The sequence below is a fragment of the Blastocystis hominis genome (genome assembly GCF_000151665.1).
Source record: "Blastocystis hominis, Singapore isolate B (sub-type 7) whole genome shotgun sequence assembly, scaffold_2".
Taxonomy (NCBI): Eukaryota; class Bigyra; order Opalinata; family Blastocystidae; genus Blastocystis; species Blastocystis hominis.
In genome coordinates this window covers 998667-1022499 of record NW_013171827.1, presented here as the reverse complement: position 1 = coordinate 1022499, position 23833 = coordinate 998667, and the positions used below count along the sequence as shown (strand labels likewise).

General features: G+C 49.2%; 9 protein-coding genes; 5 read left to right on the top strand and 4 right to left on the bottom strand.

The window, feature by feature from the left end:
* Window positions 1-456: 456 nt before the first annotated feature.
* GSBLH_T00002731001 (uncharacterized protein) lies at window positions 457-1896 on the top strand (the record flags this gene model as incomplete). The annotated part of the gene is made up of 1 exon (XM_013041227.1): window positions 457-1896. One exon carries the CDS (start codon window positions 457-459, stop codon window positions 1894-1896), a length of 1440 nt encoding a protein of 479 aa, XP_012896681.1.
* Window positions 1897-5413: 3517 nt separating this feature from the next.
* GSBLH_T00002730001 (uncharacterized protein) lies at window positions 5414-6507 on the top strand (the record flags this gene model as incomplete). Its single annotated transcript, XM_013041226.1, has 7 exons — window positions 5414-5727; window positions 5757-5800; window positions 5832-5920; window positions 5951-6031; window positions 6064-6141; window positions 6173-6301; window positions 6337-6507. 7 exons carry the CDS (start codon window positions 5414-5416, stop codon window positions 6505-6507), a joined length of 906 nt encoding a protein of 301 aa, XP_012896680.1.
* A 2365-nt stretch (window positions 6508-8872) lies between these two features.
* GSBLH_T00006485001 (uncharacterized protein) lies at window positions 8873-9588 on the bottom strand (the record flags this gene model as incomplete). Its single annotated transcript, XM_013041225.1, has 8 exons — window positions 8873-8904; window positions 8930-9107; window positions 9136-9186; window positions 9217-9291; window positions 9322-9377; window positions 9439-9469; window positions 9502-9549; window positions 9580-9588. The coding sequence occupies 8 exons, from the start codon at window positions 9586-9588 to the stop codon at window positions 8873-8875; spliced, it is 480 nt and encodes a 159-aa protein (XP_012896679.1).
* Window positions 9589-9879: 291 nt separating this feature from the next.
* On the top strand, window positions 9880-11265 carry GSBLH_T00002729001 (uncharacterized protein; the record flags this gene model as incomplete). The annotated part of the gene is made up of 2 exons (XM_013041224.1): window positions 9880-10052; window positions 10083-11265. The coding sequence occupies 2 exons, from the start codon at window positions 9880-9882 to the stop codon at window positions 11263-11265; spliced, it is 1356 nt and encodes a 451-aa protein (XP_012896678.1).
* Window positions 11266-11584: 319 nt separating this feature from the next.
* Window positions 11585-12388, top strand: GSBLH_T00002728001 (uncharacterized protein; the record flags this gene model as incomplete). Its single annotated transcript, XM_013041223.1, has 2 exons — window positions 11585-12253; window positions 12284-12388. 2 exons carry the CDS (start codon window positions 11585-11587, stop codon window positions 12386-12388), a joined length of 774 nt encoding a protein of 257 aa, XP_012896677.1.
* A 154-nt stretch (window positions 12389-12542) lies between these two features.
* On the bottom strand, window positions 12543-13961 carry GSBLH_T00002727001 (uncharacterized protein; the record flags this gene model as incomplete). XM_013041222.1 has 6 exons in its annotated part: window positions 12543-12695; window positions 12727-12880; window positions 12911-13071; window positions 13116-13415; window positions 13445-13753; window positions 13786-13961. 6 exons carry the CDS (start codon window positions 13959-13961, stop codon window positions 12545-12547), a joined length of 1251 nt encoding a protein of 416 aa, XP_012896676.1. The 3' UTR covers window positions 12543-12544.
* A 505-nt stretch (window positions 13962-14466) lies between these two features.
* On the top strand, window positions 14467-15243 carry GSBLH_T00006484001 (uncharacterized protein; the record flags this gene model as incomplete). The annotated part of the gene is made up of 3 exons (XM_013041221.1): window positions 14467-14940; window positions 14974-15102; window positions 15169-15243. The coding sequence occupies 3 exons, from the start codon at window positions 14467-14469 to the stop codon at window positions 15241-15243; spliced, it is 678 nt and encodes a 225-aa protein (XP_012896675.1).
* Window positions 15244-15294: 51 nt separating this feature from the next.
* On the bottom strand, window positions 15295-17813 carry GSBLH_T00002726001 (uncharacterized protein; the record flags this gene model as incomplete). XM_013041220.1 has 4 exons in its annotated part: window positions 17269-17813; window positions 16774-17234; window positions 16679-16744; window positions 15295-16647 (listed from the first exon to the last, which is right to left on the bottom strand). The coding sequence occupies exons 2-4, from the start codon at window positions 16846-16848 to the stop codon at window positions 15295-15297; spliced, it is 1494 nt and encodes a 497-aa protein (XP_012896674.1). The 5' UTR covers window positions 16849-17234; window positions 17269-17813.
* A 2912-nt stretch (window positions 17814-20725) lies between these two features.
* GSBLH_T00006483001 (uncharacterized protein) lies at window positions 20726-23238 on the bottom strand (the record flags this gene model as incomplete). Its single annotated transcript, XM_013041219.1, has 10 exons — window positions 20726-20729; window positions 20790-20890; window positions 20945-21650; window positions 21681-21877; window positions 21908-22030; window positions 22059-22592; window positions 22657-22755; window positions 22791-22928; window positions 22957-23121; window positions 23152-23238. The coding sequence occupies 10 exons, from the start codon at window positions 23236-23238 to the stop codon at window positions 20726-20728; spliced, it is 2154 nt and encodes a 717-aa protein (XP_012896673.1).
* Between the last annotated feature and the right edge of the window lie 595 nt (window positions 23239-23833).

The window sequence follows — 23833 nt, the reverse complement described above, 5'->3', positions numbered from 1 at the left end:
CGGGGAAATGGATGATGGGCGTTTCATAGAAGGAAGATTCACTTTGAAAGCAACTCCAATTCATATTTGTTAGATCACACAAAATTTCATGGAATCCAATACGAAACGAAACAAAGTCCTCCTTTTAGCATCGTAGTTCTGAGTTGGGTGTGTAATTGTATAGAGTTGTGCTATTTGTTTGCGGATCTGTGTGGCTTTTGATTAATCCATATGTGTCGGTATCGAATGGTTGTGAAATTTGCGATTTGGTAAAATGTAGGATTTAAAGCTCCTCGAATAATCGAGATACAGGATAAAAACATTCCCCAGCATATTGATGTGTCTGTTGATGATGATGATGTATCTTTTTTTCTACTCTCTGACGAATTGCAGATCGAATACGCTTTATCGTTACAAAATCGCTTTTGCAACATTGATCCAGATGATTTGGACGAGAAGCTCCGCGTGATCAAGTCCATGTTCGAAGAAGCGGGCTTCACCTTCGCTACGCACAACGGCGATGAGCCGCTTAAAAGAAATCGCACGATGACTCCTCTCTCCCGATTCCCCACTCTCCTCTATGGAGTCTCTCGCACATCGCATTCTTCGGTCCCTCCCGTACCTTTTTTCCTCTTATCTTCATTCTTCCAGACCTCCATCGTCCTCTCCACCGAGCTCAACTTCAACAGCACGGTGAACCCGAAAGCCCAATCATCCCCATCGGAATGTCCCTACACCATCCCTTCTCCGATTTCCCTTCTCCTCGCCGTGGCCCGCAGCCTGCAGCGTCCAGACGCATCGTCCGCCGCGCTGGGGCACTCCGTGGTGCTGGCGATCCACCTCAACAAATACGCTCCCTCGCGAAATCACGTGATCAATCGAAACGACCTCCGCCATCTTGCCGCCAAAATCGATCTCCCGCTCTTCGCCATCCACCTCGAAGCGCCCGGAAACACCGTGCCCCTCTCCCACACCTTCGACGGCTTCGCGCTCCGCGCCGACGGACTCAACGGGCGTTTCGCCTCGCTGGATTTTGTCTCCGTGCTCTTGAAATCCCTCCGAATTGTGGAGTTCCAGAATTCGCGGTCTTTCTATTTTTCCTATTTTCGGAACTTTTTCGCCGCCGCCGCCAGCCGTTACCGCGGGATTCAGCAGGAATCCATTTTCAACGCCATCCCCGCGGTTGCGCTGGAGATTCGGTCCACGCCGGCTTCCCTGCAGCAGCGCACGCGTCACGGGCAGAAAACCGCGGTTCACGAGCTGCTCCACGGACTGAAATTGGCGGGAACCATGGCGGGAGCGGTGGAGGAGCGGATTTCCCGCGGGGACACGTTCTACCTGCCTCTGTTTTCCCCGGTTTCCCCGATTCCTCGGTACGTCCATCGCCTGGACCTGCTGATCCCCGCGGTTCTGCTGATTCTGGCGGTGTTCTGCGCGGTGGAAGGCTCGGCAAAGCTCGGCACGCCGGGCAAAGCCGGGCTGGCGTATCTGGGCCTCACCGCGGGAGTGACGGCGTTCTATTGGTGGCTGAGCGCGGTGCTGGGGGACGCGCATAGCCGCGGGGAAATCCCGGACGGGTTCAGCGTGTTCATGGTGCTGGTGATCGGGTATTCGGTGTGGGCGTATGACCGCGTGGTGTTCCCCGCGATGTTCGTGCAGCGCGGGCTCTGCAGCGAGGCGCAGTGCAGGCGAAGCATCGGCGCGGTCGCGGGGCGCGTGACGGTCGTCGGCTGCACGGCGCTGCTGCTGCACAACTGCGAGTTAACCGCGGTGATCGCGGGCGCGTGTGTGCCGTTTTTGCTGCTGAACGCGGTGAGCGAGAGCCAGAGTGTGCGGTTTGCGGTGTTGTGGGTGTATTCGGCGGCGATCGCGGCGCCGTTCGTGCTGATGCTGCGAGAGGAATGTAGGGAAGGATAGAAGGAAGGGTGATGGGTAGTTTTCGTGTGGTGCAGCGATGTGCTGACGACGGCGCGCATGGATCCGTGGTTTGGGGTCGCAGGGCTGGTTTGCGTGGTAGGAAATCACGCGGTGCTGCATTATTTGAATGGATTGACGCTGGGGAAGGAAGAAGATGGAGAGAAGATGGAGAAGAAGGAGAAGATGGATTAAAGAGAGAAGCGCGGTGGTCCTTTATGTTCGATTTATTGTTCATTCTATATCATATATATACTGATTGTTTGTTTATAAAACAATGAATGAATGAATGAATGAATGAATAGTTGAATAAGGAATTGATTGATTGATTGAAAACAAACGAAAACAACACATTACGATTCCCAGACTTAGACCTTCCACCTTTAATAACTAGAACAAGATTTCAGGACTTTTACATTTCAATTTACAATGTGGAGAACGTTTCAAAGCTCCTCCCATTCTCCATCCCTTCGTTCCCAATCTCCGGTGCCGAGCGCTTCAGCTTATATTCGCCGTATCCCCGCTTCTCCGCAAGGTTCTGCAGCTGCATTTGCGTATGATTAATTTGCCCCATGAAGGTCCCTCTTTCATTCATTCATTCATTCATTCATTTAAGGATATGAATAATCTTCCTTGCTCATCGCAGTGGCTTTGCATCTCGCGTAGCAGCGGATCCACGCCCAGTTTCAGCAAAACTTCTCCGTTTTCCTCTACCTCTCACCCTCCTTCTCTCTTTTCCTACCCGACTTCGACAAAAAACAAAACGCTCCCGCACCGTACCCCAAAAACCGCGGCACCAAATGGATCTTCCACGCCAATTTCTGCTTCTCCTCGTCATCCTCGCGGCTGCTCGACCGCCCGAGCATGTGATCGCTGCGTCCCTCGTCCGAGAAGCTGCTCAGCCGATCCATGCTGTGCAGCGATCCCGACATCACCGAGCGATCGCGCAGCGGCGAAAGCTCGTGCGTGGAGGGCGTGCGCTGATAGCCGTCGCCGGGATAGATGTGCTGCTCTTCCGCGAATCGACACAGCGACTGCAGCAGCGACACGATCAGCCGAGCCTACAAGAATGAGCAACGCGCCGAGAAAGAAAAAAATACCAGCGTCTGAGAGAGCACGATCTTTTCGTTGCTGTACATCGCGCAGTTCATCACGTGCCCCAGCAGATATCCCGAGATATCGTCCCGTTTCCCCGCGAGGAGCCGCTCAATTCGCCCCAGTCCGCGTCGATAGAGGAAATCGGCGACCATCATCGCGTTGTTGAGAATGTTGCTGAGCACTTTCGCGGCCTGCACGGAACAAACGCCGCGCCAAGACTCCTCGACTTGCATCAGCGCGTGGAGTCCGTTCGCCAGCGCGAAAAGCTGCTGGTTGGAGAGATGGCCGTTCAGAACGCAGGAGAGCGTGCGCAGCGCCGAGAGAATCACGTGCTTGTTCGGAGACATGAAGCAGTCGATGATCTTGATGATGCCGCCGCAGGCTCCCAGCGTGTCCTACGATGAATTGGCTCGCGCTTCCCCACTTTGCACCGCGAATCTTTCTGGCAGCACGCTTTGATGCACTCCAGACAGTAGATCGACTGCTTCTCCTGCGTCACCTGCAGCAGCTGCGTCATCACCTCCATCCCGCGGAGCTGCGCCAATTCGTTGCTGCTCACCGGGTCGGACTTGCTCACATTGATGAGGATTCCCGTGAGATAGACCACCACTTTGCGGTCCAAGTGGAAAAACGGAACGGGAGATTGGTCGGACGACGCGCGAAGCAGCGGCTCGGAAGGCGTGTACACCGGAGAACTCTGCAATTCGCTCTCCAGAAGCGACATCACCGTGGTGATGCCTTCGTTCTCGCGGAAAAACGCGCTCACCCAACTTGAACTCTGCGTGATGTTGATCAAACAGCCCGCCGCCATCAGCAACAACTGCTGGATCTCCGGCGAAAGACGCTCCTGCGAGTGAGGTCACCGATGAAACGCCCACACGCCGTTTGAGTTCCCCGCTTCCCAGCTGCAGACATTTGATTAGGAACAAGACGGATTCGGGTTTCGAAACTTCTTTCACCACAAACTCGTTCTTTCGTTCTGTTTCGACACGCAAGCGACGCAGAGCCGCAACTCGCAGCGATATCTAGGCTCAAAACATAGAGGCTGGCTCACGAGAGGATGTAGAAGGAGAGGAAAGGCGTCCTCTACGCAGCGAGGCAGCTCGATGTCTTGCAAATACTTCAATCTCCAGCGAAAACAGCGAGTGTTGGACACGACGATGAATTCCGATTGAAACACCCCGCCGGGACTATTCGGACTTGTGGGACCCGTGAGACCATTGATAGTGCTGGAGCTATTGGATCGATTGGATCGGTTGGATCGATTGGATCGGCTGGATTGATTGGATCGATTGGAGCGGCTAGATTGATTGGATTCTCGGTGATAATTGGGACGATCATGCCGATTTGGGCCCTTATGGTTCGCGGATCCATCGATGCTTCCGGGACGATTCCGATAATTTGATCCCTTATAGAAACTGGATCCATTGGGGGTAGTAGGGACATTGGGGACATTTGAAACACAAAGGCCCAATTCGATGGGTGGTTCTTCTTTGAAGGAGGGAAGGGTGTGGAAGGGGTGCAAAGCACAGGATTTCTTCGTTGCACGCATATAAGCATACTGCCAGAACAAAACATCGAAATCCCGGGAGGAGAAAATGCGGTGGAGCGACTTGCTGACGGTGCTGAGGGATAAAACAGAAGAGATGGGGAGAAAAGAGGATACAGCTACCAGACATGAAAATGGAAGCTGTTCAAAAGAGGATGAATTTTGTGAGTCCAGTCGGTTTGTGCACGATTCACATACGCGTTGCAGTTTACACGATGATACAGGATAGCCATATTCGCTAAGATCCTAGACATGAATGGCGAAGAGGGGAAATACGAGCTGATTGGAAACACATTGATTACAAAAAACTCTTCCGCATAATCGGCAATGATGCCTTCTCCGAAAAAACGTAAAATGTCGATTGCACTTAAAACAGCTCTTCACAAATATATCAGGAACCCATAGGGGAGTAATGTGATAATTTCCTTCGACGCCTTTGGAGTAATCTAGATTATCTTTTCTTTCCCAGTCAAGAAGCCGATGATACTATGATTAAAGGATCGCAGAAGTAAACACATAAAGATCCTTACAACAATGAGACTCTGCAAAATTAGCAAAAGCCTCCTCTGGTAGTGGCTCATCTGGAACATAAAAATCATCTTTGGTCATAGATAAGTCGCAGTTTGAGTAGTTTCGTACACAACGAGCACAAACTCGACAACGAGTATACTTTCCCATCATCGGAATTGGGGACTTGAAATTGGAACATGAAGAACACACAGTCTACAAGTGAATCGCCCATAAGAAAGTGACTTGTAAACAAGATTCGCAGAAACGAAGCTTTGTCAAATCCACCTCCACCTTTTTACATATAGAGCAACAAGGAACATTGTCCTGATCCTCTCTCATTCACTATTCCTCCTGTTTCTAAAAATGGATAGCGTTTCAATACTCATGGAATATTGCCGCGGTTTTCCTTGCCTCCCCAATTCTTTTTTTCCAAAATTATTGCATCAAAAGATGTCTCACACCCTAGATTGTAGAAAAATCGACTTAAATCGACAGGTCACTTCAACGAAACACAATTCATATTTTTCAATAATATATATAGTATTATGTAGTGCATCACGAAAACTATTTTTTCCTACAATAATACCAAATCACCCTCCTCAAACTATTGGAATTCCAATAAACCCATCGATTTCAAATCATTTTCATCTTAATATCGCTATTTCGAATGAAATCGTGTGTATTTAATAGCTACGTGATTTTTTAGATTGCTTGCTCTTGTATTCCTATGCTTTTCGCTTTGTGCGAGTGGTACGACTATCTTGAGCCAATTCAACACTAGAAATGATTACCTTGACGAGTGAAAACTTTTACGAAGAAATCTATAGTTCCGGGAGAAAAGGAAATTGGATCATTATGTTTACTGCTCCTGTATTGTTAGTATATCATGTTCACGCGTAGTGGACCTCGATTAAGAAGAAATACGTCCCGGTCTTCACAGATCTTGCCAAGGAGATAGGTTCTGAAGTGAATGTTGCGACTGTATAGTTTTCTCGATTGTTGCTAACGAATAGATCAGCGCTACAGACAATCCAGTAACAGCTTCTGAATTTGGTATCTCGAACTATCCTACGATTATTTTCATTGTCGGGGTAGGATTCTCGTAGTATGTTGATTGTATAGAAAAAGTATGCTGTCTATCATGGCTCAATCCATTTAAATGCGCTGAAAGAGCTGGTTAGCGAGACATACAAATATCTGGACTACAAGAGCATTCCTAAGGCTCCTTCTCCCTTCATAGCCTACGTGGATGTATTCATTCCCTCCTGTTCTCCCTAATCATTTAGCGCGTTGTGAATTTCCTGGAGCGACAGCTCTCGACTTCCCCTCTACTCATCTGTGGGATCTTCGTTTTTGTAGGGATCGTTTGCGGTGTGTTCCTCGTTCTAATCGGCGAGCTGGTTCTGCAGCCCGTGGAAGCTCCATCTCCCATCAAAGAAGACTTTCCTGTTTGTTAACAAACACGCCAGCTCTTAATCGCCTTCGTCTGCACCTTGACAAACATATTTCGGTAATAATACACGCTGGCGCTTCCCTGATCTCGCACAATCTTCCCACTCTTCTCGATCCCCTGCGCATCACTTCGCTCCTCGCATCACCTACCTTCAAGATCTCTTCGCACACCGTAATCGGCATCGCCATCTCCTCCATCAGATCCTCCTTCTTCACACAGCCCTCGTTCTTATCGATCAGCTCCAGCACCACGCTCTCCGCCTTCTCGAACGACATGCCCTCCGTGCACAGCACCTGCTTCCCCTTCACCACTCCCAAATACACGTGGTTCTCCGCCATGTCCTGCTTCCCCAGCAGCTTGCACGCCCTCATGAACTCCTCTGCTTTCATTCGCTCTCCCCATTCCTACCCGGCGACTTCAAATCGTTCGCCGTCGCGCGGCCGTAGTAATAATACGCGTCCAAAAGCGGAATCGCCCCGCGATACGTCTTCATCAGATTCCCCGCGGTCACAAACCGCGCGATCTGCTTCGCCAACTGGCGGTAATACAGCTCCTCGTCGCTTCCCTGCTGGATAATGTCCAGCATTTCCAGGTCGTCCATCGCGCTGTTTCCGATCGTCGTCTTCGCCCACGCGTTCGCCGCCGCGCGCAGCTGCTGCTTCACCAGCGGCAAATAGCTCTCCTACACTCCCATTCCCCGCGAAACACCCACCACCGAGAGCAGCCAGATGAACATGGCGTTGATGTTGCGACTGCAGACGTTCAGCGCCTTCGAGAACCGCTCGACGGTCTGGCATTCCTCGTAGAAGACGGCCAGCGTGTTGTTCCGATTGCGAATGAAAACCGTGTCGTATTCGTGCAGCGTTACGTTCGCTTGGAATAGTGTTTCTACGATCGCAGCGTCCTTTTTATCGTTGAACTGCACGTAGCGTTCCTTCGAATTCGGAACCGTCGATTGGAAAATGAATCGGCTCCACTTCGAGAGGATCTTCCCCGTTTCCACGCGCACCGACTGCGTGGTTTGCAGCGGCCAATACACGCCGCCCTTCAAATCCTCGGTGATGAGCAGCAATCGGCGATTCGACACGGCCAAAAAAGCCTTGTTTTTCCCGTAATAGCTCGATTCCGACACCTCAAACAGGTGCTCGATGACTTCGTTCCCCGCCAATCGCACGATCACTACATCGAATCCCGCGGGGATGGCTACGATTGTTCTCCCACTGCAGATCGTAGAACTCCTTCTCCGGCTCCTTCGGCTTCTTCGCGGGCGCTTTGGAGGGCGGCGTGGGAGATTTCGACAGTGGAACGGCGACTGTTTTGTCGTTTAGCAGGCTCGGAGGCGCGAGCTGGCGCAGAACGTTGGAGTATTGCGAAGGAGGGATCGATGGATTCGGAGTGGGAGGAATGGAGGTGGGGTAGGCGGAAGGAGGATTTGAGGGAGTAGCAGTAGTGGGAGTAATAACAGAAGACGAAGAAGGAGGAGGAATGGAAGTGGGAAAGGATGGGGTTGGAATGGAACCTGCTGCGGCGTATGAAGGAGTCGGGGCAGTGGGAGGAAGAGTGGAAGGAGTGGTAGACGGATAGGAAGTGACGTAGGTGGGAGTTACTGGTGTAATTGCAGGACGACCGTAAGATGCTGCGTAGGAAGGTCCGTACGATGAGGTAGGAGGAGTAGGCACCGGCTGATAAGGTGCATAACCTCCTGGAGCGGGTCTGGCTGGACTTTGTGGAGGCTGATATATAGAGGGTCTTGGAGGAGCGTAGGTAGTTGGTTGTGGTGCTACGGATATTCCTGGTTGAGGAGGGATCATTTGAGTCGCAACACCCGCTGTAGGAGTATATTGATAGGAATACGGATTTGCAGCTGGTGGAATCATCCTAGGGGGTTGAGAATAAGCCGGAGCCTGCATTCTCGGAGTTCCATACTACACGATGTTAAGAACAATTCGAAAAATGCGTCTATCAGAAAATAAGCACGTACCATAGGAGGTTGCAATACTTGTGGAGCAGGATGGTTTGAGTATATCTGTGCAGGACGAGGAGGCTATGAAGTGAAATCTAGATCGAACCCAAACAGGAATATTATAATATTGATTTGGATTCATAATAATAGCAGGTAAAAATTATGAAAACAAAAAATAAAGTCGAGTACATTTACAAAAGCTAGTGGAACGTATACCAAATACAGAAAAACACACAGATTGAAATGAAAATCGCCACAACAACACTACGTATCACTTTCATTCACTTCACCCACTTATCCCTCGTATTTCGATTTCCAATCTTTCGCATTAGCGAATTGACAACTGGAAAACGACTTGAAAGTCCCTGAAGCACACCATTACTATGACTGAGTCGTTTCTTTTGTTCTAAAAGCCGTTCGTAAGAAGAAGACGCAGACCTAAATAAAAAAACATAAGAAAAACCGAACTCTAAAAAGCTGTCTGCCAATCGAAGAGAATTCTTTGCTGCTGTCATTTCCTTCAACAAAGACTGCGTCTCAGAATCTTCTTGCGATCTAATCTTAATTCCTTTAGTTATATTCGACTGATCATAATGCCCTGAAAAGAGTTCGATTCGAGTGCTCTTTCGATCGGCAATAGCCTAATTTATAGATATATTCAGAAAGTACCTTTGAGTGACGATAGTTTCCTGACAAGTCCTTATACACATCTCGAAAACGCTAGGAATGACCAAAACGGTCGGAAAAAACGTTCAATATAATGCGTTGATTTTCAGATCCTCCGGCTTTCACATACATCTCCATATCAACAAGCAGTGAGATGAACTAAAACTGATTGGTCGCGATTACAGCTACTCTTTTCAACGAGGTTTGAATTTGGTTTTCTATATCCTTGATGCTCGCAATATCATCTAGAAGATCACACATTCGAGGCGAAAGCACTCTCTCCAGCAGACTCATCCTGTATGTTACGAATAATATTATTTAGGGCTTGAATATTGTCCTACTAGTCATTAACTGCTATTTCGAACTTACGGATGTGGATGACTCCAGTACATTCAGCTCCTTAAGTATGTCTTCCCACTAGAAGTGAATAAAACTCAGTTGTCGTACAAGCAACATGAATATGAAAGCAATGCTAATTTCTGGAATTCCAAAAGTACCTATTGACAAGTCCCTCGAATCATTCTTTGTTTTCGCCAAATTGTAGTTATTGAAAAAGGGGCATACGAGGCAAAGCTGTTTGTGTGGCCCATTTCGGCAATTCAATCATCATCCCGTTATTGTGGGATATGCATTTTTAACCAGTATCAATGAAATGCATATATCACCAACATTCACTGGATCGTTCTGTACAAAAAGAGCGAATATTCCCGCGGGGTGATAGAAGAATGCATTCTTTATTTTGTTATTATGGTTGAAGCAACAAAACCTATTTCCGATGTCAAAGACACGAAAAAGAAGCTCCCTCATGGAGTAGACGTGTATAAGGAAGATCTCGATGGAGAATATTGGTGGTTAAAAGATAACGATTATTTATATCGCGGGTACAGAACAAAATTATCGTTTGGAGAGGCATTTCGGAGGTATTCGTAGACGAAGTTTGTAATTCGTAGCATTTTTCGAAGTAATAATGAAACAATGAATATATGGACGCATGTTCTCGGCTGTCTGTTATTTATTTTCCTCATCTATCTCACATATGCAATTCCGGTTGAAAACATTTTTACTTTGAGGAGTGATGTCACGAAAGCAAACGCTGTGCTGCAGTGCTCCTCAAAGAACCTAGCAGATGTCGTAAAAGAAGAATATGTGGTGAACGCCACCTGTGTGGAAGTTGCTTCGCGAGACGAAAACATTGCCGAAGAATTTTCCGCCCTATTCTATTATCTATCCCACGAGAATCACTCCTCCGTATTGGATAGTCTAAAGGATTCAGCCCACACCTTCTTCTCTTGGTACGAATCATCGAACATGACCGTTCTCACCACGGACGTAATGAACGCTCTGATCTCGACCTTGCAGTCCGTCTATCACTACCTGCTGTCCTACGCGGATGGATCCAACGTGTACGTAGAGAAATCTGCATCGGTCGTGGAAGTGCTTCGCGGAGATCTCGAAGAAATGAATCACAAAGTGGTCGGTCATGTTCCTCGCTGGCCCATTATCGTTTTTGTTTGTTGTGCCATTTGGTGTCTTGGAGGCAGTGCGATTTACCACCTCTTTTATTGCTGCAATTTTATCGTTTCCAACATCCTGCAGACACTCGACTACTGTGGAATCTGCATCCTCATCTCTGGTTCGTATGTGCCTGTCATGTACTACAGTTTCTATTGCTATCCGGACCATTTGAAGCTCCACCTCACCATCGTCATCATTCTAAACGTTATCAATGTTTGTGTCATGGCCACACCGAAGTTTAGGTCCTCTTCTCGATCTCCATTCACACGTAGACAGCCAGAATATCGCTCTGTGCGAGCACGATCGTTCACACTCGTAGCGTGCTATGCAGTGTTTGCATTGATCGATTTGTACCATCTCGACGGACTCAGCAACCCGCTCTTCCGCGTTATGGGGTGGTATATCGCGGGAATGGGAGGCACCTACATCCTGGGAGCCATCTTCTATGGATCGCGGTTCCCGGAGAAGTATTGGCCGGGGTACTTTGACTATGTGGTATGGATTGGGGGATCGGGTGATTGGGTAGTTCTCTTCTCATCAACTTTTCCATGTATGTATTGTGATAGCTGCGCTCTTCCATTATGTCGGATGTTACCAGGTGTTCGTGGATCGATTTAACAGTCCATGTCCAATTCATTGAGCTGTTTGTTGGAAAGAGAAACGTGTTGAGGAGAAGACGATTGACAAGGTCAAAAATGATTGACAACCGTTCAATGGTATCTTCCACTGTTTGCTTGCTGGATTCCCATAAGGTGAACAGTCACAAGCCTTCGCTTGATTTGTCCAAAGATGATCTTTACGGAGATCTTTCCTGGATGCGTGATAATGACTATGTGACGAGAGGCTATAGGGCTTGTCTTTCATTTTATAACGTGTTAGCAAGGTAGGGAGTTTGGTTTCGTTTTTCCATAGTCTTTTTCGAAGTCATAATGAAACGATGAATATCTGGACTCATCTAATTGGTTCTGTGTTGTTTGTTTTCCTGCTGTATCTAACATTTGCAATTCCCATTTCTCCGGACTTTGGAAAATCAAAGGTTGTGGGAATTCATGAGTTGATCCAAGAGGAATTAAACGAAATGGTCTTTGGGTCTGGATCCGGTTCTGTTGTGCCTCGATGGCCAATCACTATTTTTGTGCTTTGCGCCATTTTCTGTCTCTCTGGAAGTACCATCTTTCATTGCTTTTTGTGTTGCAACGAGAAAGTTCGAGCAATCCTACAAACAATCGATTACTGTGGCATTAGCATCTTAATCTCTGGATCCTATTTCCCAGTGATTTATTACCCATTCTACAATTACAGTCAAAGTCTCCGATTCCATCTCATGGTGGTCATTATCATCAACGTTCTGAACGTGAGTGTAATGATCACTCCGACCTTTCGACAACCCAAATACCGTGCAGTGCGTGCTGCGTCCTTCACCTGCGTAGCCTGCTATGCTTTCATTCCACTGTATGAACTCTACACGTTGGACGGATTTGCAAATCCGATATTTTCGGTAATGAAGTGGTACATCGTAGGAATGGGAACGTCGTACATCCTGGGAGCGATTCTTTACGGATCGCGGTTCCCAGAGAAATACTGGCCAGGATCGTTTGACTTTGTTGTAAGGGTGTGGAGAGAGGGTGAGAAATAGTTTTCATCACATCAGTTGTTTCATGTGTGTATTGTGATCGCTGCTCTTTTTCATTATGTGGGTTCGTATCAGCTTTTTGTGGCGAGATTGAATTCTTGTCTCTGATATTTTGTTTGTTATAGAGTTGAAAAGAAAAGAAATGGAATGGAATGGAGTGAAGTCAAGTGATTGCTTCTGAGCTTCTTGCGTCAATCACCACACACACAAAGTCCTCATTTACAATAAATCAACCAACATTTCCTTCCGTCTCAAACAAACATTTCACGCATTCACTTTCTTTACAAACTCCCAAATGGAGCTCACTCTCTCCATCTCCGCATATTCAAACCGAAACTGTCCCAGATTCACCAGCACCGCTTCTTCTTTTTCTAAACTGATCACCGGAAACACACCACCGATCGCATACACCCCCCTATCTCTCACTCCTCCCTTTTCTTCTCTACGAAAACGCCACTCCCAAGCTCTTCCCATTCACCGAATATTCCAGCGTTCGCTTATCCGCATCCAGCAGGCATCCCACCACATCTCCGGGCTGGCAGCTTTCTCCGTACGGCTCTCCGTCGCTCTCTCCGTGCCATTTCCGTCCTCTTGCCACATCTATTCCTCAGCAACCCCCCCATTTCGAACCGAATCCCCAGCTTCCCTCGCTGTCTCCCACGCCGTTCTGCTCCTCCTCGGCGCAGCCGTGGCTCTGCGAGGCCCAGCCGATCTGCACGAGTCCCTCCGTCAGCAGGTGGACTTCGAAGTAGTACCGACCGCTCACCACGCGGATGGCGCCCAGCTGGATACTGGGAAATGCCGAGTTGGCTACAAAGGAAAGAAAGAAAGAAACGGAGTACCCGAGATGATTCCATCGTCTTGAATCGACGCATCGCCCGTGAGAACGGAGAGCTTGGCTCGGAACTCCTCGGCACCGGACGTTTCGTTCTTCTTCCCAGTTTTGTTTGCTTTGTTTGCTTTGTTTGCTTTGCTTTTCTTCGGAAATGAATCAAATCCCAAGGGATCAAAGTCCTCCATTTCCAGTAGACTCGCTCGCTTCTGCGATTTCTTCGCCTTCGGCGGCTTGTAGTTCGCTTCGATCGCATCGATCGCATCGATCGACATGTCCTTCACCGTCGTGTACGCCTCGATTCTACGTTCCACACGCACCCAAATCGCTACGCTTCTTTTTCCTCGCGCTGCTTTTTCAGCTCCTGCTCGTGCAGAAACTTCGCACGGCCTTCGCCCGTCAGCTCTTCAAATCCGTGCGCGAAGTCGCATTGGTCACCGCGGGGACAGCCCCAGTTTTTATCCGCGTTTGGCGGGACCGGACCTTTTTGCCGCGCATTCCACCAAAAATCGCACATTTTTTGCTTTTTCTGCTCGCGCAGAAACACGGCGCGCGACTTCTTCACGCCTTCCGCCCAGCAGGGAACTTCGCAGTACCAGCCGACCACTCCCGCCTTCGGAGCCTCCATTGGCACATCGGAACTAACCATGAGAAAAGAGAAGCAAATACATACATGGTAGCGTTTGGATCCTTCGCCTTTAGCTCTTCGAATCGCTCCTGACGCTCTTTCCACTTCTGAATGGCAACTAATGCATTCACATAACGCATATGTCTGCCATTGAGGTCTCGACAAGCACTGAAATCCAGTGTTGCGTTTGGATTTGTAACTTTAGCCTTCTTTTTCAGCATGTTTCCGTAACTATGGAATTATTCATCATACAACAGTAATACCCTCCCTTTCCTCCGCGCAAACGGAGAGTTACGTGAATTGAACTGAATTCAGCGATTTTATCTTGGGGCTGCAAAAGACGCCCATTTTGAACTAAAACCAATTCATCTTCAGGAATATTCTCGATTTTCTATGAAAACATTTAAAACAATCATCCCATACAGAAATGACTTGGCGAACATTTTTGCCGGTTGCATCATCCGTAGAGCAGACTTTTGTTTCGTTTAATCGGAAAAAGAACTGAACCATGGCTTTCTTTCCTTTCCTTCACCGAAAATATGATCTATTTTTGGAATCTATCAATATCAGCTTGTATGGAATGAACGCGACACGGCCTGTACATACGCTCCCTCTGCGGCCCGAAACAATTCGTAGAATCTAGTTTCGTTGTCCATTCATCGGCTAGGCACACTTTTAAATGAGGGTGTTAGTACAGAGGATGAACTAACCATGTTTGTGAATAGCATGGAATCGCAGCAATATCTAACGTTAGAAGAGCAAACTGATATCCAGACTTATTTTGAAAGAAAATCAGGCTTATCAAAGTCTTTCTCTACCGCTGCAGATCTCCTAGTTCATATTCAACGAACATGGAGAGATATCTCTACAGGGAGTAGCGAGATCGATAATCTACTACTCGGAGGGTTTAAATGTGGCACAGTCACAGAGATTTCTGGAAGAGGATCCACTGGTAAAACCCAGCTTGTCATTACTGCCTGCGCAACTGTGCAACGCTATAATACTCCATCACATCAGTTTCAGTGCATCGTTATCGATGCGGAGAACACGTACAGCGCCATTCGGCAGCAAGAGGTTCTCACCAACCTAAAGAACCCGAATGCTTCACTTCGAAATATATTTGTCTGGAAGCCTCAGTCACTCACCGACCTGATAGAACTGCTAAAATCACTTCCTATATTCCTGGAACAGCACCCCCAAGTATGTATGGATCAAACGGAATCATCGAATTAGGTGAGATTTATCGCGATCGATTCCATCGCTTATTACTTCAGGCAATTCACAGACATGATCGAACGATCCTCAAAACTGAACGAAGCCATTTCCTATCTCACAAAAATCGCAAATCGAATGCAGTGCGCAGTATGATCCATATTCTTGATTCATCGCAGATCATCGTTACCAATCACATCACTTCCTACATCTCAGATTCTCCCGAATCGATTGTTTCCGAAGCCCAAGTGGTTCAGCCTCTTCTCGGTCCTTCCTGGTGGCACTCTGTGACCTCGCAAATCCTCCTCTCCATCGAACAAAACGGCCAGCGGCGATTTTCCATTAAGAAATCTTCCTATCTGCCCTCATCTTCCTGCTTCTTCCGCATTTCCTCGCGCGGGATCGAAAACATCGATTTGATTGTTTGTAACAAACACGCAAAGCATGCTCACTCGTCCAACGACAATGATAGAACTGGCCTCTCGGCTGATCCACACGCTCGTACGTGTGCGATCCAAAGAAATCGCGCTGTGCCTGGATCATGTTCGTCGGCAATCTCTGCGACCGGAAGCTATCGAAGTACTGCAAACTCGCCGTCAGCGCCGGAATCGACACGCCGCTCGCCGCTGCCAGCGTCACGATGCGTCTCCACGCCTGCTGTCGCTTCACTAACTGATCTGCGAACGCAGGATCGAGGAGCAGATTCTCCAAACCGGCGTCCTGCGCGAACGCCCCGCGGATTTTATCGAGAATCTTCGCGCGAATGATGCAGCCGCCCTTCCAGATCCGCGCGCATTCGCCCAGATTGATGCCCCAATTGAACGTCAGCGACGCCTGGCGGATGATCTCCAGGCCCTGCGCGTACGCCACGATCTTCGAGCAGAACAGCGCGTCCTTCAGATCCGACACCAGCTGCGTGCGATCCACGGTTCCCCAGTCGAACGCGGGACCTGGCAGCAGCGACGCCGCGCGCATTCGCATGTCCTTCTCGCCCGAAATGTAGCGTTCGAACAGCGCAGAGGAGATCGTCGGCGCCGAGACGCCGCGCTCTGCGGCTTCCTTGACGGTCATCATGCCGGTTCCTTTGCTTCCAGCAACGTCCAGAATGCGGTCAATCAGATAGCCCTCGCCCACCAGCTCGTCCGGCTTCGCCAAAATCAGACTCGTGATCTCGATCAAGTAGCTCTCCAGCTCGCTCTTGTTCCAGTCCGCGAAGATCGAGCTCATCTCCGGGTTGCTGAAGCCCGCCGATTTCAAGAGATGATACACCTCCGCGATCAGCTCCATATCGCCGTATTCGATTCCGTTGTGCACCATTTTCACATAGTTGCCAGAGCCCGCGCCACCGATGTACGTTACGCAGGCTTCGTTGTCGACTTGAGCGGCGATTTTGGTCAAAATATTCTCCAAGGCTTCGTAGGCGCTCTTACGACCGCCAGGCATCAGCGAGGGACCGTGGCGAGCACCGATCTCGCCTCCAGACACACCCATGGACACGAAGAGAATGCCCTTCTCCTCGAGGTTGCGAGTGCGCTGGATGCTCTTCTCGTACCACTCGTTACCGCCATCAATGAGGATGTCGCCAGGCTCCAGGTAGGAAACGAGGCTTTCGATGGTTTTATCCACGGGAGCGCCCGCCTTCACCAACATGATGATCTTGCGAGGTCGGATCAGCGATTCACAAAATTCTTTCGGCTACAAATCATGCAGGAAATCAAAAACGCACAGTCTGAGACCCAAAAACCTTATCTCCCAGATTTTCTTCTTTGGCTCTTGTTTCGCATTCTTGCACCTACGTCCTATTCAATCCCTAATTCTTACTCTCTCAGGAGAACGGTTTGATACTGCTACATTAAAGCCCTTGGAAGCAATGTTCAGAGCAAGATTGCTTCCCATGACGCTTAGTCCATATACACCAATATCACACGACATATTGTGAGTGTTTAAACTGTTTGATATACTGCTATATAAATATAAAAATATTATGAGCGATATTAGGTGAAGCTTTTCAAGTCATAAGTATCCAAATGAATCTTTGTTTGCCCATCCAAATCTACCTTTCCAACGATCACTCACTCCACACTTAGTCAACAAACACACAACTAAACATTTAACCCAGAATACTACGCATGGAGATCTGCATCATCAGCTTCTGGTTGTACTCCTTCAGCCGTTCCTCGCTTTCCTTCACCAGGGTCTCCTTCTCCTTCTCCTCCGACTCCTTGACCACCTCTTGGTACATCTGCTCATACTTGCACGCGTCGGACCACTTCATCATCAATCTACATTCCATCGCATCCCCCGTCCACTCCCTACGCAGAGCACTGCGCCAGTCCCTTCACACACTGCACATAGAGCGGGTGCTTCTTCTCCAGTCTGTCCACGGCGATGGCGAGGCAGTCGATGGCCTTCTGATAGGACACGAGCTCTTCGTACTGCAGACCCAGATTCGCGTAGACTTCCCCGATTTCCTCCGAGCCGTCGCCGCACGCCATCACGTAGATGTCCAGACACGCCTTCGCATGCAGAATCGACTCATTGCGCGCTCCCGCGTGGCCCAGAGCGTCGGAAAGCTGGCTGTGGCAGATGGCGGCCTCGATGCTGTCCGCACCATAGGCGCGCTGCGTGTATTTCAGCGCCAGTCGGTTGTATTTGACCGCGTTGACGTAGTCCTTCAGCATGAAGAGGATCGAGGCCATCATGTTCAGCGCGCGGATCGCCACGGGATGCAGCTTCTGGCACAGCGTGGCCGTGTTCAGAACGAGCTGGCGGCTCTGCAGGAACGCTTCGGAGAGGAAGCCTTGCTGCAGATACACCGCGCTCTGCTGCAGCGACTGCACCAATTCGTTGCTCAGAAGCGAGTTGAATCCGCACTTCACGTGGGGCACGAACGACAGTACGTCTTCAGGCGCCAGAACGCACGACGCGCTCATATCGTACATGCGGCTGCTCACGCAGATGCCCATCAAGGAGCACACGCGGCGCAGCAGCTTCACGCGCTCGCTCTCCGTGGGCTCGAAGCCGCTCGTCGGCTCCGCGCCCCACAGCTTCAGCGAGTAGAGGAACTTCGCGTCCACCAGCTTCCAGACCTGATCCCACACGCCCGCAGGCGTCACCGCGTTCACAGCCAGCTGCACCGCGATCGACTCGGGCACCTTCGAGCCGGACTTCGCCTTGCGGTTCTTGCGAATGCCCTCCAGACGGATCTCTGAATCGCGCTTGGAGGCCAGCAGCGCGTTCAAGAACGCGGCCACCACGTAGCCCGGCGCCGCTGCGAGGGTCTCGTCGGCCAGCAACACGGTGAGCATCTGCTTCGCGGCGCGCGCGACCATTTCCAGCTCGCAGGAACGCAGAATGTGCATGTCCTCCGCGTCCACCGCTTCCAGCGAGTCCTTGACGCAGAGCATCGCCAGCTCGCCCAGATAGCGCAGATTCACGCCCGAGGCGTGCATCAGCTGCACCAGCTTGCTGCTGTCCTGGTTGTTCAGCGCCATCTCGCGGAGCTGCGTGTGCAGCACGGGCAGCACCTGGCCCACCAAGAAGTTCGACAGCATGATCACGTTGTTCTCCAGCGTGGTGTCCGTCTCCTTGCCCTTCCCCGCGGACACCGTCGTGTACGAGAACGGCGTCAGCGCGTTCGGGTCGAACGCCGTGGGCAGGTTCTTCACGATCGTCTCCAGCTCGGGGATCTGCGACCGCAGCGTCGCGGCTCGCTCCTCCGTCAGGCCTTCCACCTTTTCTCCCTTCTCCAGCTTCGCCAGCAGCTCGCGGATCTGCTGCAGCTGCAGCTCGCTCTGCTCGCGCTGCTCGATCAGCTGCTGCACCAGCTCGGGCCGCAGGAGGAACTGCGCGTCCTGGTTCGGGTCGCGCTTCAGCACTTTCTGCAGCCAGTACGCGTCCACCGGCTGGCACCGCAGGAAGTCGATGCCGTACACGTTCCCGTCCAATCCGCGCAGCAGCTTGCCGTCCGCGGGGCCCACGAACTCCACCGCCTCGTTCTCCTTCACCTCGACGGGCTGGCTCGCGGCGGGGGCGTCGAACGCGCCGCGCGTCGTCTTGCGCGGCTGCGTCGCCTTCACGTTCAGCTGGGACGTCGCCCAGTGCAGCTTCTTGGCGAGCTCGGCGAGCTGCGGCTGCACGCGTTCGTCCTTGTAGAGCGTCTCGCAGCTGTCGTACGATCCGCTCAGCATCAGGTCGTCGAGGGGTCTCTACAGCTCGCTCCACTCGCGGACGCTCACCTCCACCACACCCGGAACGGGCGTCTGCGCGAGGAAGCGACGGCCGCGGTAGTCCACCACCGCCATCAGGATCGTGCGAAGTCCGGGCACGTTCGCGGTGTTCAGATTCGTCACGCCCTACATCTCGCTCCCTCCCCTCTCGCCTACAAGCACGCTGTAGTTGGCCAGAACGCGCGCTCCCGTGTTGGCGAGCGAGGGCTCGATGTGCGTAAACGTGATCCCGTCCACCTGGTACGTCTTCAATCCGCCCGTCGTGGGCTCCGCCACCAGCGCCTCTACACAAAACGCGTGCGATCCGCGCCTACCATCCACGATGCGACGCGCTCCGCGCACGGCCGCCGCGGCGAACTCGTTCTCGAGACTGTACGAGTAGAAGGGCTGCAGCTCGGCGTCCACTTGGTCCTTCACCAGATTGTACTCCTGCAGCCAGTTCGGCGCGGGAGTGACGTCCGAGGAGAGGTACGGAAGCGTCTCGCCAGCCAGCAGCTGCGCGGCCTGATGCAGCAGCTCCACGCTGACGGTGTCGTCCTGCGAGGAGGCGAACCAGTGCTGCGGGGGAATCGTGTTGCTCGCGAGGGTGGGCAGCGAGTCCAGGATCTCCTCCAGCGAGAACTTCTCCGTGCGATCGCCCTCCTCCACGTGCTGCTTGTACCACGCGGCGAACGCGGGGGACACCGCGACCAGCAGGTGGCAGAGCGTCGAATAGACCGTGGAGTGCTGCTCGCTCACAGCCGCGTTGAACACGGAATCGGAAGACTGGCTCACGTAGAAGCCGTTCGTGCAGCAAGTGATGTGGAGCACCGCGTTCTCCTTCGTTACGATCTACGATGTACGAGGCTACACGGCTCTACGCGCAGATAGGCCAAGTCGCCGATCAACTGGCGATTGGAGCTCGGAGGGTTGTAGGCGGACATCTGCATGCTGCACAGAGGATATTCCTTCTTTTCGCTCAGCAGCGCGTGCGTCTTCGTGAAGGAATCCAGGTTGAATTGGATAGGGAACTTCGGCTTCTCGATCTCGCTCTTGAACTGCTGGTCCTTCTCGATCGCCTCTTTGTCGAGATAACTCTCCTTCGGCTTCATGTCCTCCGTGGGCTCCTTTCCTTCCATCGAAGCCTTCAGAATGTTCTCGTAAGCCAAAACGCTTTCAGGAACATCTTCTACCTGTTTCTTCGTCATGAGCATAATAAGCGGCAGCGTGTCAGTTACCAACGCTACGGTCCGCTTGATGTGCTCGCGTGCTGCCATTGTAGTGTACTGGTCGCAAACTAAGTTGAAAATAGCATTGTTCTTGATAGCATCAACTTCTCCGAAGGGAGTCACTTCGTCAAGTCGAGTGCGAGTAGGTTTCGTATCAATCTCGAAGTGATAGTTGGAATACACAGATAAGCTGTAAAAAGCAATAATTCTTTCACGCAACGAGGCTGCCGTGTCAGAAGATGTTACACTGATATCAACCTTTTCGCCATTGGGTCCTTTTACCACAATAGTAAACTCGTTCGTGCTTTGTGCAGGTTGATCGCTCATTTTACCGATTTACCTATATATTATTTCCTATGAAATTGGTTTCATACCCCTAGAATGTATAGAAACTTGGTACTGGGAAGAAGGAAACGGGGAAACTGGGGTTTCAGAGTTGGTTTTCTGAACAAGGTCTATTATTATTGCTTTTGTACAACAAACAGGGAAGCATTTCGACTGCTAGAATTGCTGCCGTCCGCAAGCAGGACAGCGGGCTAGATTCGTTGTACATACTCCGCATTCGCAATATCTATCATTCGGATTGACTCGAATCTGCGCTCTTGCCTGATTAAGACTTGAATGCAAAGAGGATATGCTTCTAGAAAGCGAATGTGAGATTTGATCAAGTTCCATCGTAATCGATTCATAGATTGAGCTTATGTCTTCACTCTTTTTGTCAATCGCATTATGCAAGGTCTTTAAACTCAGTATTCTCTTGATAGTTGCTTTTCGAGGATTCGTACTCGGATCAATTTGGTTGTCCAGTTTGATGGCACGACAATTGAAATCTCGAATTTGTTGTTCGATTCCATTGTACTCGATCTTATAGCGATTTCGCAGCTCGCTAATTCTACTGCGTCCCAGGCGAATAACATAATCCAATCCCATGCCTTGGTCCTGCAGAAGCATCGCGTGAGCATGATAATCGTTCCGAACAGCCTTCTCAAACAGCTCCAATCGTTTATACAAACTTAAGAGCGATTTCCGAATCGTTTGGTACATCGCATTCAACTCAAGAATCGATTGGTTGTAGAGGGTCGTCGCGAGAGGCGGAATTACTGGTCCGTTCTTTACATATTCATAAGCATCGACCAGACAATTGAAACTCTTTTCTGCATCCTGTAAGGCCGCGTTTAACTCCCTAACCTGAGTTTCACATCCATTTAGCTTGCCATAAAAGAACCGGTCTGGAAGCACATCCAATCCGTTCTCAATGATGCTACTCTAAAAGACCACAATGCAAAAATACAAATTCCGATTCTCTCTCTCCCATTCCTTCTCACTCCAAATCTGGTTTTGGCAACCGTTTACACGACTCATCAGGATTGAAACCTGCGATCTGGCATTCCGGATCTTTTCACTGGTTGTATTAAACATGCCTTCGTTGAACGAGCTGAGAACCTCATGGACTTCGTTCTGAAGATCCTGCTCTGACAACGCGTACAACTACATGTCACACCGAATCTCCTATCCCACGTTTATATTAAAGTTGCTGTGCCGAACCGCGTCCTGCAACTTCTCCTCCAAACTCCAAAGATTCAACTCGTTTTTCATCTCGACCGCAAGCGTTTCGGCATACCTCAACATGTTGTCTGTGACCTACTTCGAAATGAGCAAGCACTCCTACGCTGTGAGGAACAAAAGCGTAGAACAGCTGAGACCTGGTTACTTCAGGCTCATAGAATTCGCGGGGTTCTTCGACGGGCTCGTCGATTAGAATGATCTCCCCGATAGAGACCAGATACGCCTCCAGCTGATTGTACCTAATAATCTCTTTGACTCTATTCATTTTCTCCTGGATTGTATTAAGATATGAAGCCATCTGCTTTTGTAGATAGCGAGGAAGACTATCGATCTTTTTCAAAACATATTCGGCTAGGCAGAGACCCTTTCCATAAGGATTCGAAAACCGCTTGTTTTCTTTCATGAACATTCGAGAGTAATCTGCTAATCTGCGAAGCTCACAAAGCTGTTTGGCGTTCTCGCAGATGTCAATCCAGGACTGTGAGGCACGAGCATTATTGAAAAGATTGCTTGCAGAGTCAAATAAGGAGTAGGACTCGGCAGCCAAAGCAGCTAGTTGGGAACATTTAGAATTACTGGTTTTGTATAGTTTTTCATATTCTATGGACCAGTAAAACGCGTACAAAAGGTTGTGTAACTATCTGTAAACTAGAGGAACAATGCAATACTGCCATCAAGCCCTTTGGACTTAACTCCCATACGCTGATGTTGCTGAATGAAAAAGAGAGTACATAATAAATGTATTCAAATGTTTGGCTGGCTTTGAGGAAATTGTAGCTCGCACCGTTGAGATCATTACTCTAAGTACATTAAAAAACTCTATTTACACACTTACGTTATATTGTTTACATGCCCGCTGAGAGTAGAGGCAGGCTAAGTTAAATATAACTAACGACCGTTCATAACTAAAATTATACTCCTGGAATTGTTTCTGGTTATCTATTGAACTCCAACGCACTGAAATATCAAGGCACTACATAACAGATATCTCAGTTTAGTACATCTCTTTCGTACAGTGCACATGAGTTTGATATGTTATCCAAAATAGACTGGTATTCCTCAAGTGTCAAAATATCTTGATCTGTGCGATAACTCTCTATGGAGCAAACTGACTTTCGAATTTCATCAATCCTTGCTAGTTCATTTTGTAGTTCAGACAGATATGTCTACAACAGATAAATTCCGTGATCACCTACATTTCCTTTTCTTTTACACAAATAATTGTAAATTGGTTTTTTAATTGATTTCGCCTGTGATTTCTTCAAAGGAATGCTGCAATACATGACTGAAACAAAAAGATAAAAATAATTGAAGTATATTGGTAAACGGAACTTTTATATATAATGTGCATTATCTTATTATCTATTTCGGTCTTATCTAACTTTCTTCAGTTACTAAAGTTCCGTACTAATAAATAGGCATATCATTTTGAGACTTGAAGGCAAGTATGGAACGAAGGTTGTTGTGAATACTAATGTTATGTTAAGGGTGGATACCAGATAGGAAAAGATCGTAGAGATTAGTGTTTTGAATATGAAATGTGTACATTTCCCTGCAAAATAACCTATTACAATGAAATCAGTTCCATAACGACTCCTCAAATGAAATTCACTCCAGTCTGAGCAAGGATAATCGATCTATTGAGATTGGAGACGAGGATGAGGATGTCAATGAGGAGTATTATGGTCTCGTTGTGTAACTCTCTCTGACTTGAAGATTCCTCGGATATTTTTACAATAGCTGTTCCTAGAACTACCGGTAAAGATAAAAAGAAAAAGAAACCGACACAAAAGTTAGATTCCGTTGAGTTTTGAATATCCGTGTTATTACTAGATGGATTGGTATCCGGAATCGAATGACCTATTCAATTCTTATCAA